General features: G+C 49.9%; 1 protein-coding gene across 1 annotated transcript in view; it reads left to right on the top strand.

Moving 5' to 3' along the window:
- LOC129527341 (myosin-11-like) overlaps nt 1-15,182 on the top strand; it is a gene marked incomplete at its 5' end in the record, with an annotated part of 91,335 nt that overhangs the window by 397 nt on the left and 75,756 nt on the right. Inside the window, 6 exon segments of the mRNA XM_063699801.1 lie at nt 372-764; nt 767-1,000; nt 1,003-1,131; nt 2,030-2,165; nt 3,009-3,101; nt 5,297-5,658. Of these exon segments, the coding sequence (XP_063555871.1) occupies nt 372-764; nt 767-1,000; nt 1,003-1,131; nt 2,030-2,165; nt 3,009-3,101; nt 5,297-5,658 (1,347 nt within the window).

Below are 15,182 nucleotides of genomic sequence, written 5' to 3'. Positions count from 1 at the left end.
GCCTGCAGGCCCCTCCCACGTCCTTGCCACCTCTGACCTCCGACCTCCAACCTCCGACCTCTGCAGTGCCCTTGCCCCTCTCCCAGTGGGAGAAGCTCTCGCCTGGGCCCTTGGCACGAGCTGTGCCTCCTCTTCCTCTCTCCCAGCACAGCCGCTCCTTCCTGTCTGCCAGGTCTTGGCCTGTGTCCTCTCCCCGTGTGTCCCCCTGTCTGCAACTGTCCTGCCTGTCCTTGTCAGGAGCACTGTGGGGAGGCTCCCTGAGGTGTGGCTGACGAAGCGGGGAGCCCTGCGTGTCCACCCTCATCCGTCGTGCAGGGGTCCACGGGCCATGACCGTGAGGACGTGATGCAGCCCTGCCTCCCTCTCCACAGGTCACCCTCCACGGCCAGGATGTCCTCATGCTCCCTGGTGACCTCGTTGGCTTGCAGCACGACGCTGGCCCTGGCGCCCTCCTGCACTGCTCGCCGGCTCCCGGCCACCCTGGTCCCCAGGCCCCGTACCTCTCCGCCAACGCCTCGTCATGGCTGCCCCACTTGCCAGCCCAGCTGGAGGGCACTTGGGCCTGCCCTGCCTGTGCCCTGCGGCTGCTTGCAGCCACGGAACAGCTCACCGTGCTGCTGGGCCTGAGGCCCAACCCTGGGCTGCGGCTGCCTGGGCGCTATGAGGTCCGGGCAGAGGTGGGCAATGGCGTGTCCAGGCACAACCTGTCCTGCAGCTTTGACGTGGTCTCCCCAGTGGCTGGGCTGCGGGTCATCTACCCTGCCCCCCCCGCGACGGCCGCCTCTACGTGCCCACCGACGGCTCAGCCTTGGTGCTGCAGGTGGACTCTGGTGCCAACACCACGGCCACGGCTCGCTGGCCTGGGGGCAGTGTCAGCGCCCACTTTGAGAATGCCTGCCCTGCCCTGGTGGCCACCTTCGTGCCCGGCTGCCCCTGGGAGACCAATGATACCCTGTTCTCAGCGGTAGCACTGCCGTGGCTCAGTGAGGGGGAGCACGTGATATGGACGTTGTGGGGGAAAACAGCGCCAGCCGGGCCAACCTCAGCCTGCGGGTGACGGCGGAGGAGCCCATCTGTGGCCTCCGCGCCACGCCCAGCCCCGAGGCCCGTGTACTGCAGGGAGTCCTAGTGGTGAGTATGGCCGAGGCTCCACCACCAGCCTCCAGGCAGGTGCCTGCAGACAGGGTGCTCACACAGGGCGTGAGGCCTGGCTTCGCAGTGAGGGCAGCAGCCCAGTTACTGGGGACGTCGGCCCCGGGCAGGTCCTGCTGGTTGGCTCCTCAGGCTGCCTGGTGGGCTTTAAATTCCTGGAAAGTCACGGCTCTGACAGCGGCTCCGCTAACTCATTCCACTGTCTCATTTCACGAGATGAATTTAAAACTCCGCTCCCTGACCTCACACGAGCCCCTGTGAGTCTCTCGCCCTCTGCTGTGTTCTCGCCTGGCTAAAGCGAGTGGCTTTTGAGGTGGAGTCTGAACCCCTGACGGGAAACTGCGGGCTGCCCGCGGTGCCACCATGCTGGGTACATGGGGGGACAGGGCTGTCTCCGTCTTGCGGGTACCTGCCCCTTCACCAGGGGCCTTGGGAGGGGCCATCAGAAATGGCGTGACCTGTGCAGCCTGTCCTGGGTTCCGTAAGCCAGTATAGGTGCTGTCCCTGTGAGGCCCGTGTGCCTCCCCTCACTGCTCCGAGCTCTCTGGCTGAGGAGCTGGGGCAGGAGCCCCGGGAGGGTCTGAGAAGACTCAGAGGGAGGTGGACTCTTTGTAGCTGGTTCTAGGTTTGCTTTACAGATGGGGAAACTGAGGCACAGAGAGGTTGAGGCATTAGTAGTACTACATGGCTGGCTGGAGAGCCGGACAGTCAGTGTCCCATCCCGGGCTTGGCTCCCATGGCATGCAGAGCCCCGGGCACCTCCTCTCCTCTGTGCCCCGCGTGGGACTCTCCAGCCTGACGGGAGGTGTGTCCAGGAGGCGACAGGCTAAGGGCAGAGTCCCCCACAGAGCCCAGGCTGACACCAGTCCCCCCGCAGAGGTACAGCCCCGTGGTGGAGGCCGGCTCGGACATGGTCTTCCGGTGGACCATCAACGACAAGCAGTCCCTGACCTTCCAGAACGTGGTCTTCAACGTCATTTATCAGAGCGCGGCGGTCTTCAAGCTCTCAGTAGGTGGGCGGGGGTGGGGAGGGGAGGGGATGGGATGGGGCGCGGCGGGGCGGGGCGGGGGCGGGCTCCACCTTCACCTCTGCCTTCTGCTCTGCTTCATGCTGCCCGAGGACGCTGCCATGGCTGTGGGTGCGTGGAGGGAGGGACGCCTCGGGAAGCTAAGGCAGGAGAATCGCTTGAACCCAGAGGCAGAGGTTGCAGTGAGCCAAGATTGCACCACTGCACTCCAGCGTAGGCAACAGAGCAAGACTCCATCTCAAACAACAACAACAAAAATCATTTTGAACAAATGCACTTAAATATATTTGTCTTTCAACCCTTTTTGGGGTTTTAGGGTGATGGATATATAATTATTTTTCTTATTGGTACTCACACTGTCTCGTATTTGACCAGATAGAACCCTAGTATAATATTTTGGTATGCAGTTTTCTAGATTTTTAGAAATGTACACACAAACATATAAAATGAAGACAAATACTTTATGACAAATATTTTAATCAGCTTTATTGAGGTATAATCTATATAAAGTAAAACTCAGCGATTTAAAACAAATTCACGTTTTTTTAAGTGTACAGCTTGAGTTTTTTCAACTTAAAAAATTTATTTCTTAATTGACAAATAATCATACATGTTCATGGAGTCCATAATGATTTTTTTAGTTGTTTGGTTGGTTGGTTTTGAGACAGGGTCTCGCTCTGTGGCCCAGGCTAGAGTGCAGTGGCATGATTACAGCTCACTGCAGCCTTGACCTCCTGGGCTCTAGCCGTCTTCCCGTCTTAGCCTCCTGAGTAGCTGGAACCATAGGCATGCACCACCGTGCCAGGCTAATTTTTAATTTTTTTACAGAGACAGTGGCTTCTTATGTTGCCCCGGTTGGTCTTAAACTCCTGGCCTCAAGGGATCCTCCTGTCTCAGCTTCCCACAGTGCTGGGATTACAGGTGTGAGCCACTGAGTCCAGCTGTTAGTAATGTTTTGATATTAATACATATAATGTGTGGGGACATAAGATCAGGATAATTAGCATATCCATCATCTCAAGCATTTACCATTACTTTTATTTTGCTACTTCTTATATAATGACATTTATCATTTCTTTGTGTTGGGAGCATTCAATGTTGTTCTTCTAGCTCTTGGAAACGATGTAATATTTTATTGTTCACTTTAGTCATCCTATAGTGGATAGAACATTCTTAATGAGTTTTGACAAATGTATACAGTCTTGTAAGCACCACCATGACCACAGGGAATACTTTTATCACCCCGAAAGGTGGTGCCTCTTACCTCTTATGTACCTCTTCTGTGCCTCTTACTAATCCATTCCTTTCCTTGCCACTGGCAACTCTTTTTTTCAATTTTTTTGAGACAGAGTCTCACTCTGTCACTCAGGCTGGAGTGCAATGGTGCAGTCTCGGCTCACTGCAGCCTCTGCCTCCCGGGTTCAAGTGATTCTCCTGCGTCAGCTTTTTGAGTAACTGGGATTACAGGTGTGCATCAGCATGCCCGACTAATTTTTGTATTTTTAGTAGAGATGGGGTTTTACCACATTGGGCAGGCTGGTTTCAAACTCCTGACCTCAAGTGATCCCCCTGCCTTGGCCTCCCAAAGTGCTGGGATTACAGGTGTGAGCCACCGTGCATGGCCTCCTCTGGCAACTCTTGATTGCCTGTCACCATAGATATGCCTTTTCTATTTTGCCATTACTTTTTTTTTTTTCAAGACAGAGTCTCGCTCTGTCGCCGAGGCTGGAGTGCAGTGGCGCTATCTCAGCTCACTGCAACCTCCGCCTCCTGGGTTCAAGCAATCCTCTTGCCTCAGCCTCCTGAGTAGCTGGGACTACAGGTGTGTTAATATTTGTATTTTTAGTAGAGACGGGGGTTTCCCCATGTTGCCCAGGCTGGTCTTGAACTCCTGACCTCAGGTGATCCACTCACCTCAGCCTCCCAAGGTGCTGAGATTACAGGTGTGAGCCACCGCGCCCGGCCGCCATTACTTTCAATCTCAATAACCACACTTACTTTTGCACCAGCCTAATAGTTTTTTGTATTGAAGGAATAATAGAGCATGTGGCCTTTCTGGTTTGTTTCACTGAGCATGATGCTTTTGAGACTCATTTATTTTATTGCATAATTTTTTTCCTTTTCCTGAGTTTCCAGTTATATACATTGGGTTGTTTGTTTGTTTGTTTGTTTTTAAGGCAGAGTCTCACTCTGTCACCCAGGCTGGAGTGTGGTGGCTTGATCTTGGCTCACTGCAATCTTGACCTCTCAGGCTCAGGTGATTCTCCCACCTCAGCCTCCGAAGTAGCTGAGACTACAGGTGTGCGCTACCATGCCTGGCTAATTTTTTGTATTTTTTGTAGAGACAAGGTTTTGCCATGTTGCTTAGGCTGGTCTCCAACTCCTGGGCTCAAGGAATCTGGGTAATTCTATGTTTAATCGTATGAGGACTCTTATTTTGTAGCGCACAGTTAGACTTGACCATCTTCCCATATTAGCATGTGTAGACTTACTTCCGGCTTCTTTTTTTTTTTTTTTTTTTTTTTTTTTGAGATGGAGTCTGGCTCTGTCACCCAGGCTGGAGTGCAGTGGCACTATCTTGGCTCACTGCAACCTCTGCCTCCCGGGTTTGAGCACTTCTGCCTGAGCCTCCCAAGTGGCTGGGATTACGGGTGCACACCACCACACCTGGCTAATTTTTGTATTTTCAATAGAGACGGGGTTTCACCATGTTGGCCAGGCTGGTCTTGAACTCCTGGCCTCAAGTGATTCGCCCACCTCGGCCTCCCACAGTGTTGGGTTTACAGGTGTGAGCCACCTTGTCCAGCCCTACTTCCTGCCTCCTGAGCACTGGGTAGAATTTCACAGTGTGGAAATAGCATGGCTTATGTATCCAGCTCTATGTTGGTGGACATTTGGGTTGTCTGACTTTTGGTATTTTAGGCGATGACACACATCCCTTTCTGAAGGGCCTTTGGGTGGTCTCTGTTCTTTGACCACATACACAATACTGCAGGTCTTTGTACTTGGTGGGATGTCTCTGCAGACCGAGTTCCTAGACAGGGCAAGGTGAGTGGTCGGTCTGTCTTCCGGGCTTGGTTGTGGTCTGATTCTGACCCTGTTACCTTATTCCACAGGGGACCAACAAGGCACCATGGCGCAGAAGGGCCAACTCAGTGACGATGAGAAGTTCCTCTTTGTGGACAAAAACTTCATCAACAGCCCAGTGGCCCAGGCTGACTGGGCCGCCAAGAGGCTCGTCTGGGTCGCCTCGGAGAAGCAGGGCTTCGAGGCAGCCAGCATTAAGGAGGAGAAGGGGGATGAGGTGGTTGTGGAGCTGGTGGAGAATGGCAAGAAGGTCACGGTTGGGAAAGATGACATCCAGAAGATGAACCCACCCAAGTTCTCCAAGGTGGAGGACATGGCGGAGCTGACATGCCTCAACGAAGCCTCCGTGCTACACAACCTGAGGGAGCGGTACTTCTCAGGGCTAATATATGTGAGTATTGCAGGCAGCCAGGTACCTGCCCCTGGCCTCATAAGGAAAGTAGGCATTAGAAATGTGTTGGGAGGGCTGGGCACAGTGGCTCATGCCTATACTCCCAGCACTTTGGGAGGCCGAGGTGGGCGGATCACCTGAGGTCAGAAGTTCGAGACCACGCTGGCCAACATGGTGAAATGCCGTCTCTACTAAAAATACAAAAAGTAGCCAAGGGTGGTGGTGCGCATCTGTAATCCCAGCTACTGGGGAGGCTGGGGCAGAGGAATTGCTTGAATCCAGGAGGTGGAGGTGCAGTGAGCCAAGACTGTACCACTGCACTCCAGCCTGGGTAACAGAATAAGACTCTGTCTCAAGAAAAAAAAAGGAAATGGGAGGCTGAAGGTTTGATTGAGGGAGATTGCAAGATGAGGTGGAATCATTCCAAGGTGGGTTCACATCTCAGCCCTTGAAGAGGTTATTTACCCTCTCGAAGCCTCGGTTTTCCTATCCGTAAAATGGGAATAATCACCCTCATTACAGACAGGAGGTGTGACAATCCCATGTCATCACATGTGCCAAGTGCCAAGATGTATGATAAACTCTCAACAGATTTCATTGGCATCATTCTCTGTCCTTCCTTCCTCTTGAAAGTAAAGAAGAGCTCATAACCACTTTGGAAAGGCTGGTTTGTCTTGGCAGCCAGGTGGGTAGGAGACATGAGGATGTGGCTAGGTTTTAGGGAGGCCTTCCTTGTCACAGAGGGGAATGTTCAGGTTGGTCGTAGGACTATTTTAGGTAGACTTGCAGAACAGAGTGGACTAGAGATGGCACAATATCGTAGCCACTGGCCACTCGTGGCTAACTAAATTTAGATTTAAATTAATTAAAAGAAACATTAGACCAGGTTTGGCGACTCAAGCCTGTAATCCCAGCACGCTGGGAGGCCAAGGCGGGTAGATCACTTGAGGTCAGGAGTTTGAGACCAGCCTGGCCAACATGATGAAACCCTGTCTCTACTAAAAATGCCAAAATTAGCCGGGCATGGTAGTGCACATCTGTAATCCCAGCTACTTGAGAGGCTGAGGCAGGAGAATTGCTTGAACCCGGGAGGCAGAGGTTGCAGTGAGCCGAGATGGTGCCATTGCACTCCAGCCTGGGCAATAAGAGCGAAACTCCATCTCAAACAAACAAACAAACAAAAAAAAGAAACATTAAAAAATTTATTGGCTAGGTGCGTGGGCTCACACCTGTAATCCCAGCACTTTGGGAGGCCAAGGTGGGTGGATCACCTGAGGTCAGGAGTTCTAGACCAGCCTAGCCAACATGGTAAAACCCCGTCTCTACTAAAAATACAAAAACTAGCTGGGCATGGTGGTGTGCGCCTGTAATCCCAGCTACTTGGGAGGCCGAGGCAGGAGAATCGCTTGAACCCGGGAGATGGAGGTTGCAGTGAGCCAAGATCGCGTTATTGTACTCCAGCCTGGGCAATAAGAGCAAAACTTCATCTCTAAATAAATACATAAGTAAAAGAAAATAAAAAATAACAAATTTATTTCTTTTGTTGTATTGGCCCTAGGTCAAGTAGTCAATAGCCACCTGTGGCTAGTGGCTGGTGTACTGGGTAGCGTAAGTGCAGAATGTTCCCATTATCATAGAAAGTTCTGTTGGACTGCTTGGACTAGATGATTGGGGCTTGGAGTGTGATGTTGTGGGGCACGGGTCGCCAGACTGATGCGCAGAGGTCACCCAACCCGGCCTATGTCTATCTCTTCTCTCTGAAAGGCCTTGCTCAACCTTGAGCAGGTTACCTCATGCCTCTGAAGCTTTGTTTCCTTTTCTGTAAAATGGATGCAAGAATAGTGCCAGCCTCTTGGGAGCTGGGCATAGTGGCTCATGCCTGTAATCCCAGCACTTTGAGAAACTGAGGCAGGTGGCTCACTTGAGCCCAGGAGTTTGAGACCAGCCTGGGCAACACAAAGAGACCCCATCTCTGCAAAAATAAATTAGCCAGGTGCAGTGGTGCGTACTCGTAATCCCAGCTACTCAGGGAGGCTGAGGCAGGAGGATCACTTGAGCCCAGGAGTTCAAGGCTGCAGTGAGCTATGATTGTGCCACTGCACTCTAGCCTGGGTGACAGAGCAAGACCTTGTCTGTTTCAAAAAAAGAAAAAAAAAAAAAAATAGTACCAGCTTCATGGAGTGGGTTACTCTAAATAGAAAGCACTTATTACACTTCCTGCTACATGTTAAGTGCAGGCACTGAAAATGTTAAGTGTTACTAGATTGGTTTTTGCTGTGGTCATGATCACTTTTGATTTTACTAGTAAGATGTTCTTCTTCCATCACTTGGCATCCTTCTGTCCCTTTGGTCCTGGTCTGTACATTTTGCCAAATGAAAATTACAAAAAGCCCCTTGTCATCTCTAAAAATGTCCTGCACATTCTTTTCCTAATTAGGAAACTAAGACACGTTCACTATGGAACACTTGAAGAGTTCAGAAAGCATAGTGAACACAAAACAGAAAAATTAGTCCTTAACCAGAGATGCGGTGCATTCTTTGTCTCTTTGTGATCATGGTATCTGTTTACATATTTAAAAGCCTATTGGGCACACAGTTTAGTGTCTTGCTCTTTTTTCCATTTGGAAATGCTCAGTGTTGACTTGTGTAATATATCTCAGGAAGCCCCAAAGATACCCCTCGTAAGGGGTAGTATAGAATCTGTCATGGGGATAGGCCGTTTTTCCACTGTCCTTATAGATATTTCAGAAGGAGTTAGAGTGGCTTTTTAAAGAGCCAAATGGTAAGAGTGAGCAACTGAGCAACTCATAACTTTCTTTTTTTTTTTTTGAGATGGGGGCTTACTCTGTCTTTGAGGCTGGAGTGCAGTGGTTCCATCGTAGCTCAATACAGCTTCCAAGTCCTGGATTCAAGCGATCCTCTCACCTCAGCTTCCTGAGTAGCTGTGGACCACAGGCCTGCACCACCACACCCGGCTAATTAAAAAAAAAAAACTTCTGTAGAGACTGGGATCTCACTATATTGCCCAGGCTGGTCTCAAACTCCTGGCCTCAAGCCATCTCCTGCCTTGACTTCTCACAGCGCTGGGATTACAGGTGTGAGCCACTGTGCCTGGCCATAACTGTTAAATATGTCCTCCAATCCAAGTGCTGCACCTTGACACATTGTATTTTATTTAACACAGCATCCCCTGAGTTAAAAATGTTTGCCCCTTTTAGGGAAGGAAGCTGAGGTGCAGTGTTGCAAAATGTATCTTTACTTTCTTAAGTAGGGGAAGTCTCTTGTCTGTGGCACTGTTTGTATGGAAAAAGTATTGATCTGGGGCTGTTTGTATGGTGGACATTTTCTTTTTCTTTCTTTTTTTTTTTTTTTTTGAGATGGAATTTCACTTTTGTTGCTCAGGCTGGAGTGAAGTGGAGCAATCTTGGCTCATTGCAACCTCCACCTCCCGGGTTGAAGTGATTCTCCTGCTTCAGCCTCCCGAGTAGCTGGGATTGCAGGGATGTGCCATCATGCCTGGCTGATTTTTGTATTTTTAGTAGAGACGGGTTTCACCATGTTGGCTAGGCTGGTCTCCAACTCCTGACCTCAGGTGATCCACTTGCCTCGGCCTCCCAAAGTGCTGGGATCACATGCCTGAACCACCACGCCCAGCCAGTATGTTGGATATTTCTAAAGAGGCCCGTCTGTAGGGAGCTAGAGGGAAAATTGGACTCTTTGGGGCCCAGGTCTTCCATCTAAGATGTATCGTCACCATCTAGGGAGTTTCAGGACAGGCCTGTGTATTCATCTCACCTGCTGTCCTCAAATAGAAATCAGAAAAAAAAGGGCGTATGAAGGTCCTGAGACCCAAAATATCTTCTGACAGCAGATTAAAAATAAATGAATCAAAGCTTCAAATTCCTGCTGTGCTTCTCTGGACAGATTAGATTAAAATCCTTTCAGCCTTGTGATGATGGCCCCGCTCTTCTCTTGTTCCTTTCTGGTCAGTTTAATTGCTTAATAGAAACCGTTGTCCATGACGGAGAAGATAAAGAAGGAAAGGGGTTGGGGTGGGGGAGCACAGTAACTTACTCTCCCAGCCCATAATAGCAGCATGCATGACTCTTGTTAATAGGCGGGTAGTGAGGTGATGCCAGGTCCGTGGTCTGGCATGCATGACTTTGCCCTCTGTGATGAAGATAAACTTTCTCCTCCGTTCTGCAAGGCTCGCCTCAAACGATGCGCCCTTGAGAAGGTTCTGGCAGACCTCCTGTGCTCTTGGATCTAGAAGAGTCTATAGAAGCCAGAGGGGCTTTTCTCCTTATCTTAGAGATGCAGGTTCTGGGCTCAGCAATGTCCAGCAGTCTGCCTAAACTGCTGAAGACCGTTTGTGGCATACCTGGCGGGGAGCATGGCTTTGATGCCTGGTCCTAAGGGTCCCTTGGTCTCCTGAATGCTGTCTTTTGGCTGAGTTCGTCTGCCTCGAGTTAGTTCCTTCCTTCCTTCCTTCCTTCCTTCCTTCCTTCCTTCCTCCCTCCCTCCCCCCTCCCTCCCTCCCTCCCTCTCTCTTTCTTTCTTTCTCTGTCTTTCTGTCTTCTTTTTTCTTTTTCTTTCTTTTGAGATGGGGTCTTACTCTGTTGCCCAGGCTGGAGTACAGTGGTATGATCTCAGCTCACTGCAACCTCTGCCTCCTGGAACTCAAGGGATCCTATCTCAGTCTCCTTAGTAGCTGGGACTACAGGCACGTAGCACCATGCCCGGCTAATTTTTTTGTGTTTTTGGTAGAGGTGGGGTCACACCGTATTGCCCAAACAGATCTCGAACTCCTGAGCTCAAGCAATCCACACCCCTTCGGCCTCCCAAAGTGTTAGGATTACAGGCATGATATTGTGCCACTGCACTCCAGCCTGGGTGACAGAGTGAGACTACATCTCAAAAAAAAAAAAAAAAAAAAGATGAGGATGCTGAAGCTCAGATGTGCTTAGTCCCATCACTGGAAAGTGGGCAGAGCTGGGATTCAGACAAGGTCTGTGTGAGTCCAGGGCCAGGGTGACTACCTATGATTAGTAGCAAAGGGCTCTTGGGGTAATAGGCTTAGAGCAGAAGGTGATGGTCGTGGGCTGGAGCAGGAGGGGACAGTGCCAGAGGCCTTGTTAGCTTTGAGGTAGACAAGCTTTAAGTGCAGAGCAAGAAGGAATTGAACCTTTTATTATGATTCCTTGGGCACCTAACTAGGTGCTAGACTAATGATTACAACCTGCTAACACAGAGGAGTGATTTTTGTTTTTAAATTGAGTTAACTTAATATATCAAAAAAAGAAATCTGTTTCTGGCATTGCTCGAAAAAGCAGAGGACCTGACACTGCAGAATGCAGAGTGCGAGTAGCAGTCCCTGTGAGATGGGCTTTATGCTCTCTGCTTTTCTACAGACCCCACCACTCCCTGTCGTCTCCCAGACCCTGGTAGCCATTGACCGTGGCACCTCTTTTTTTCGCTCACACACGCCCTGCTTCACTCATGCCTTACCTGCTTTGTCTCTGTAGACAGTGGGACCCTCCACCCTATACCAAACCTCTGGGGTTGGGAAAATCATGATCCAGAGTCAAGGTGGATGGGCCCCCCTGCTCATTGGAACTCCAAGCCCAAGTCCCCGACCCGTGAACCCCAAAGGACATTTTTCCAGTTCTGGTTCTGCTTCTGGAATGCCCAGGGGGTCAGGAGAAGCCCTCCTTCCAAACTTTAGCAGGTGACAATTTTTCTACCTTAGAGACCTGGCCCAGCAATCTTAGCCTACTCTGGAAGCAGTGTCCACCCAGGGACACAAGGAACAAGCAGATTGTGAACAGAGGCCTCCTGGGTGCCAGCCACTGCACTGGTCCCTAGAGGGTAGAAAGACACTATAACTGGAAGCTGCCCTTTGTCAAGCCCCAGGAATTAGCCCTTCTGATGTTTTTTTTTTTTTAGATGGAGTCTCGCTCTGTCACCCAGGCTGGAGAGCAGTGGTGTGATCTTGGCTCACTGCAAACTCCATTTCCTGAGTTCAAGCGATTCTCCTGCCTCAGCCTCCCAGTAGCTGAGATTACAAGCACATGCCACCATGCCCAGCTAATTTTTGTATTTTTAGTAGAGAAGTGGTTTCACCGTGTTGGCCAGGTTGGTCTTGAACTCCTGAACTCAGATGATCCTCCCACCTCTGCCTCCCAACATGCTGGGATTACAGGCATGAGCCACTGCACCCAGCCTTCTGATCTTTCAAGTCATTATTGCTTCAAAGAACCTCCTCCAGTAATACAAGGATAATCTATGCAAAGACCTCAGGAGAATATTTAAAAATAAGTATGTATCACAAAAAGCAGCCCTCTTCCCTGGAGGCAAACATGATTCACAGGTTCATGTATATATACACACAAACACACACACACACACACACACACATACCAAACATAAGAAAAAGTCACTCCTTGTATGTTTTGCAGTATGATTTTTTTCCACTTAACCCTACCTTATAGTTTTTTCTGTCTGTTCATAACTATCTAGTCAGACTTAAAATATGTTTTTGAATAGGTAAGACATGCAAATATGAAATAAAATAGTGTATAAGGGAATATAGAACTTCCCCCTTTGTTCCTATTTCTCGCCCTTCCAGTTCCCCTTCTTAGAGACACTGTGGTTGCTGGTTACGTATGTAGCCCTCCAGTCGTGTTATTTATTTATTTATATTATTTTTCGAGATGGAGTCTCACTCTGTCACCCAGACTGGAGTGCAGTGGCATGATCTTGGCTCACTGCAACAGCTCCCCCCTCCCAGGTTCAAGCAATTCTCTTCCCTCAGCCTCCCAAGTAGCTGAGACTACAGGCGTGCACCACCACACCAAGCTAATTTTTGTATTTTTAGTAGAGAGGGGGTTTTGCCATGTTGGCCAGGCTGGTCTCGATCTCCTGACCTCAGGTGATCCACCTGCCTCGGCCTGCCAAAGTGCTGGGATTACAGGCTTAAGCCACTGTGCCCAGCCTATTGCTTTTTTTGTGATAAAGTCTCACTCTGTCACCCAGTCTGGAGTGCAATGGTGCGATCTCGGCTCCTGCAACCTATGCCTTCTGGATTCAAGCGATCATCCTGCCCCAGCCTCCTGAGTAGCTGGGATTACAGGTGTGCATCACCACACCCAGCTGATTTTTGTATTTTTTGTAAAGATGGGTTTTTGCCATGTTAGCCAGGCTGGTCTTGAACTCCTGACCTCAAGTGATCCACCCACCTCAGCCTCCCAAAGTGCTACAATTACAGGTGTGAGCTGCTCCATCCAGCCTCCAGTGATGTTTTATACACATGCAGCCACATAGAGAGCCTCTCCTGCACCCCTCCAAAATGGCAGCACAGGCCCCAGCTGTTGTGTGTCTCAATCTTTGCATCTAACTGTGTATTTTAGCCATTCATCCATGGTAGTAGAGACAGGGCCACTGCACAGTCTTCTGCTATAGGGATGAACCATAATGATTAAACCTGTCTGCTATTGACAGGTATTTAGGTTGTTTCTAGTCTTTTTGCTCTTAAAAGCAAGGCTGCAGCAAAAGCACGTGCTTGGTGGACCACGTCTGTCTCTAGGTTGGGTATTTAGAAAGCCGTGATATTGCACTGCAGCTTCATAAAGAAGCCGTGATTATCCATCGCTTTACTGAGGAAACTCAGGGGTAGGTCTGTATGCACAAGTCAGGCAGGTGATAAGGCAAAGCCAACACTCTGCCCAGGCCTGTGTGTCTTTTTTTTTTTTTTTTTTTTTTTTTTTTGAGACCAAGTCTCGCTCTATCACCCAGGCTGGAGTGGAGTGGCACAGTCTCAGCTCACTGCAACCTCTGCCACCTGAGTTCAAGCAGTTCTCCTCCCTCAGCTTCCCGAGTAGCTGGGACTACAGGCACGCGCCACCACACCTTGCTAATTTTTGTATTTTTAGTAGAGATGAGGTTTCACTGTGTTGGCCGGGCTGGTCTCGAACTCTTGACCTCAGGTGATCCACCCACCTTGGCCTCCCAAAGTGCCGGGATTACAGGTGTGAGCCACTGCACCTGGCTATCCCTGTGTGTCTGAAAGCCAGTGTTCCTTCCACTTCCCTCCCTTCCCTCCCTGTTCCTCATTTCTGCTGCAGGCCCTGGGAGCACCCCCTGCTCAGGGCTCTGTGGCTGACCATATAAAGCGTCAGAGAAAAACTGGAGCTGCTTCCTAATACGGTCACAAGAGGGAAATCCTGGGCCTGCAGCTGGGACTTGCTGGTGGCACAGGGCCCATGAGATGCCGGCTGGGACACAGGAGGCTGGGATGTTGAAACCTCTGAATTTAACCAGCTGGAGAGGGGCTCATGGGGCCAGAGAGGCAGAAACACAGCCAACTATGTGAAGGAGAAGTGGCTGAATGATGTGGGAGGAAGAGCCAGATGCTGAAGCCCCACGGCCCTGCCGTGAGATGTGCAGCTGCCTGCACCAGTCTTACCTTTGCTCCATCGTCATACCCTGGCTTGCTTAGAAAGCTTTTACAGAACTCAGCAGAGATTCAGATCTACCTGGAAGTATGGATTAAATGCTTGTTGTGTGCATGGCACTGGGAGAGATGTCCCAAACAGAGAGGATGAAAGTCATATTCCTCTTTCAGAAGCTGGTGATGGAGTTGAAAAGGCAGTGTGGTCCTTCTTTTTAAAAATTCATTTTATTCTTTTTTTTTTTTTTTTCTTTGAGACAGTCTCACTTTGTCACCCAGGCTGGAGTGTGGTGGCATGATCTCGGCTCACATAACCTCTGCCTCCTTGGTTCAGGTGACTCTCCTGCCTCAGCCTCCTGAGTAGCTGGGATTACAGGCAACGCACCACCACACCCAGCTAATTTTTGTGTTTTTAGTAAAGATGGGGTTTTGCCATGTTAGCCAGGCTGTTCTCAAACTCCTGACCTCAAGTGATCTGACCTCCTCGATTTCCCAAAGTGCTGGCATTAAAGGTGTGAGCCACCATGCCCGGCCTCTTCCTTCTTTTTAAAAATTCCTTTTATTATTTTCTTTTCTCTATCTCTCTTTCTTCCTTTCTTTCTTACTTTCCTTCCTTCCTTCCTTCTTTTTTTTTTTTTTTAAGAGTCTCACTCTGTTGCCCAGGCTGGAGTGCAGCACCATGATCTCAGCTCACTATAACTTCCACCTCCTGGGTTCAAGTGATTCTCCTACCTCGGCCTCCCGACTAGCTGGGATTACAGGCGCCTGCCATCATGCCTGGCTAATTTTTGTATTTTTAGTAGAGACGGGGTTTTGCCATGTTGGCCAGGCTGGTCTCGAACTCCTGACCTCAAGTGATCTGACCTCCTTGGCCACCCGAAGTGCTGGGATTACAGCTGACTGAGTGTCTACCCTGTCCCTGGCACTGTGTGGGGTGCAGGAGATACAGTAGTGTGTGGGTCACAGTCCAGGAGGTAACATTTAGGCAGAGTTCTAAAAGATGAGAGGGAACCAGCTGTGGGAAGATGAGGGGAAAAGTGTTCCAAGTGGAGAGAACAGCATATTGAAGGCTCTA

The sequence above is a fragment of the Gorilla gorilla genome, chromosome 18, assembly GCF_029281585.2.
Source record: "Gorilla gorilla gorilla isolate KB3781 chromosome 18, NHGRI_mGorGor1-v2.1_pri, whole genome shotgun sequence".
NCBI classification, from domain to species: domain Eukaryota; kingdom Metazoa; phylum Chordata; class Mammalia; order Primates; family Hominidae; genus Gorilla; species Gorilla gorilla.
The sequence above is the reverse complement of the archived record's forward strand: the minus strand, read 5'-3'. Positions and strand labels throughout refer to the sequence as shown.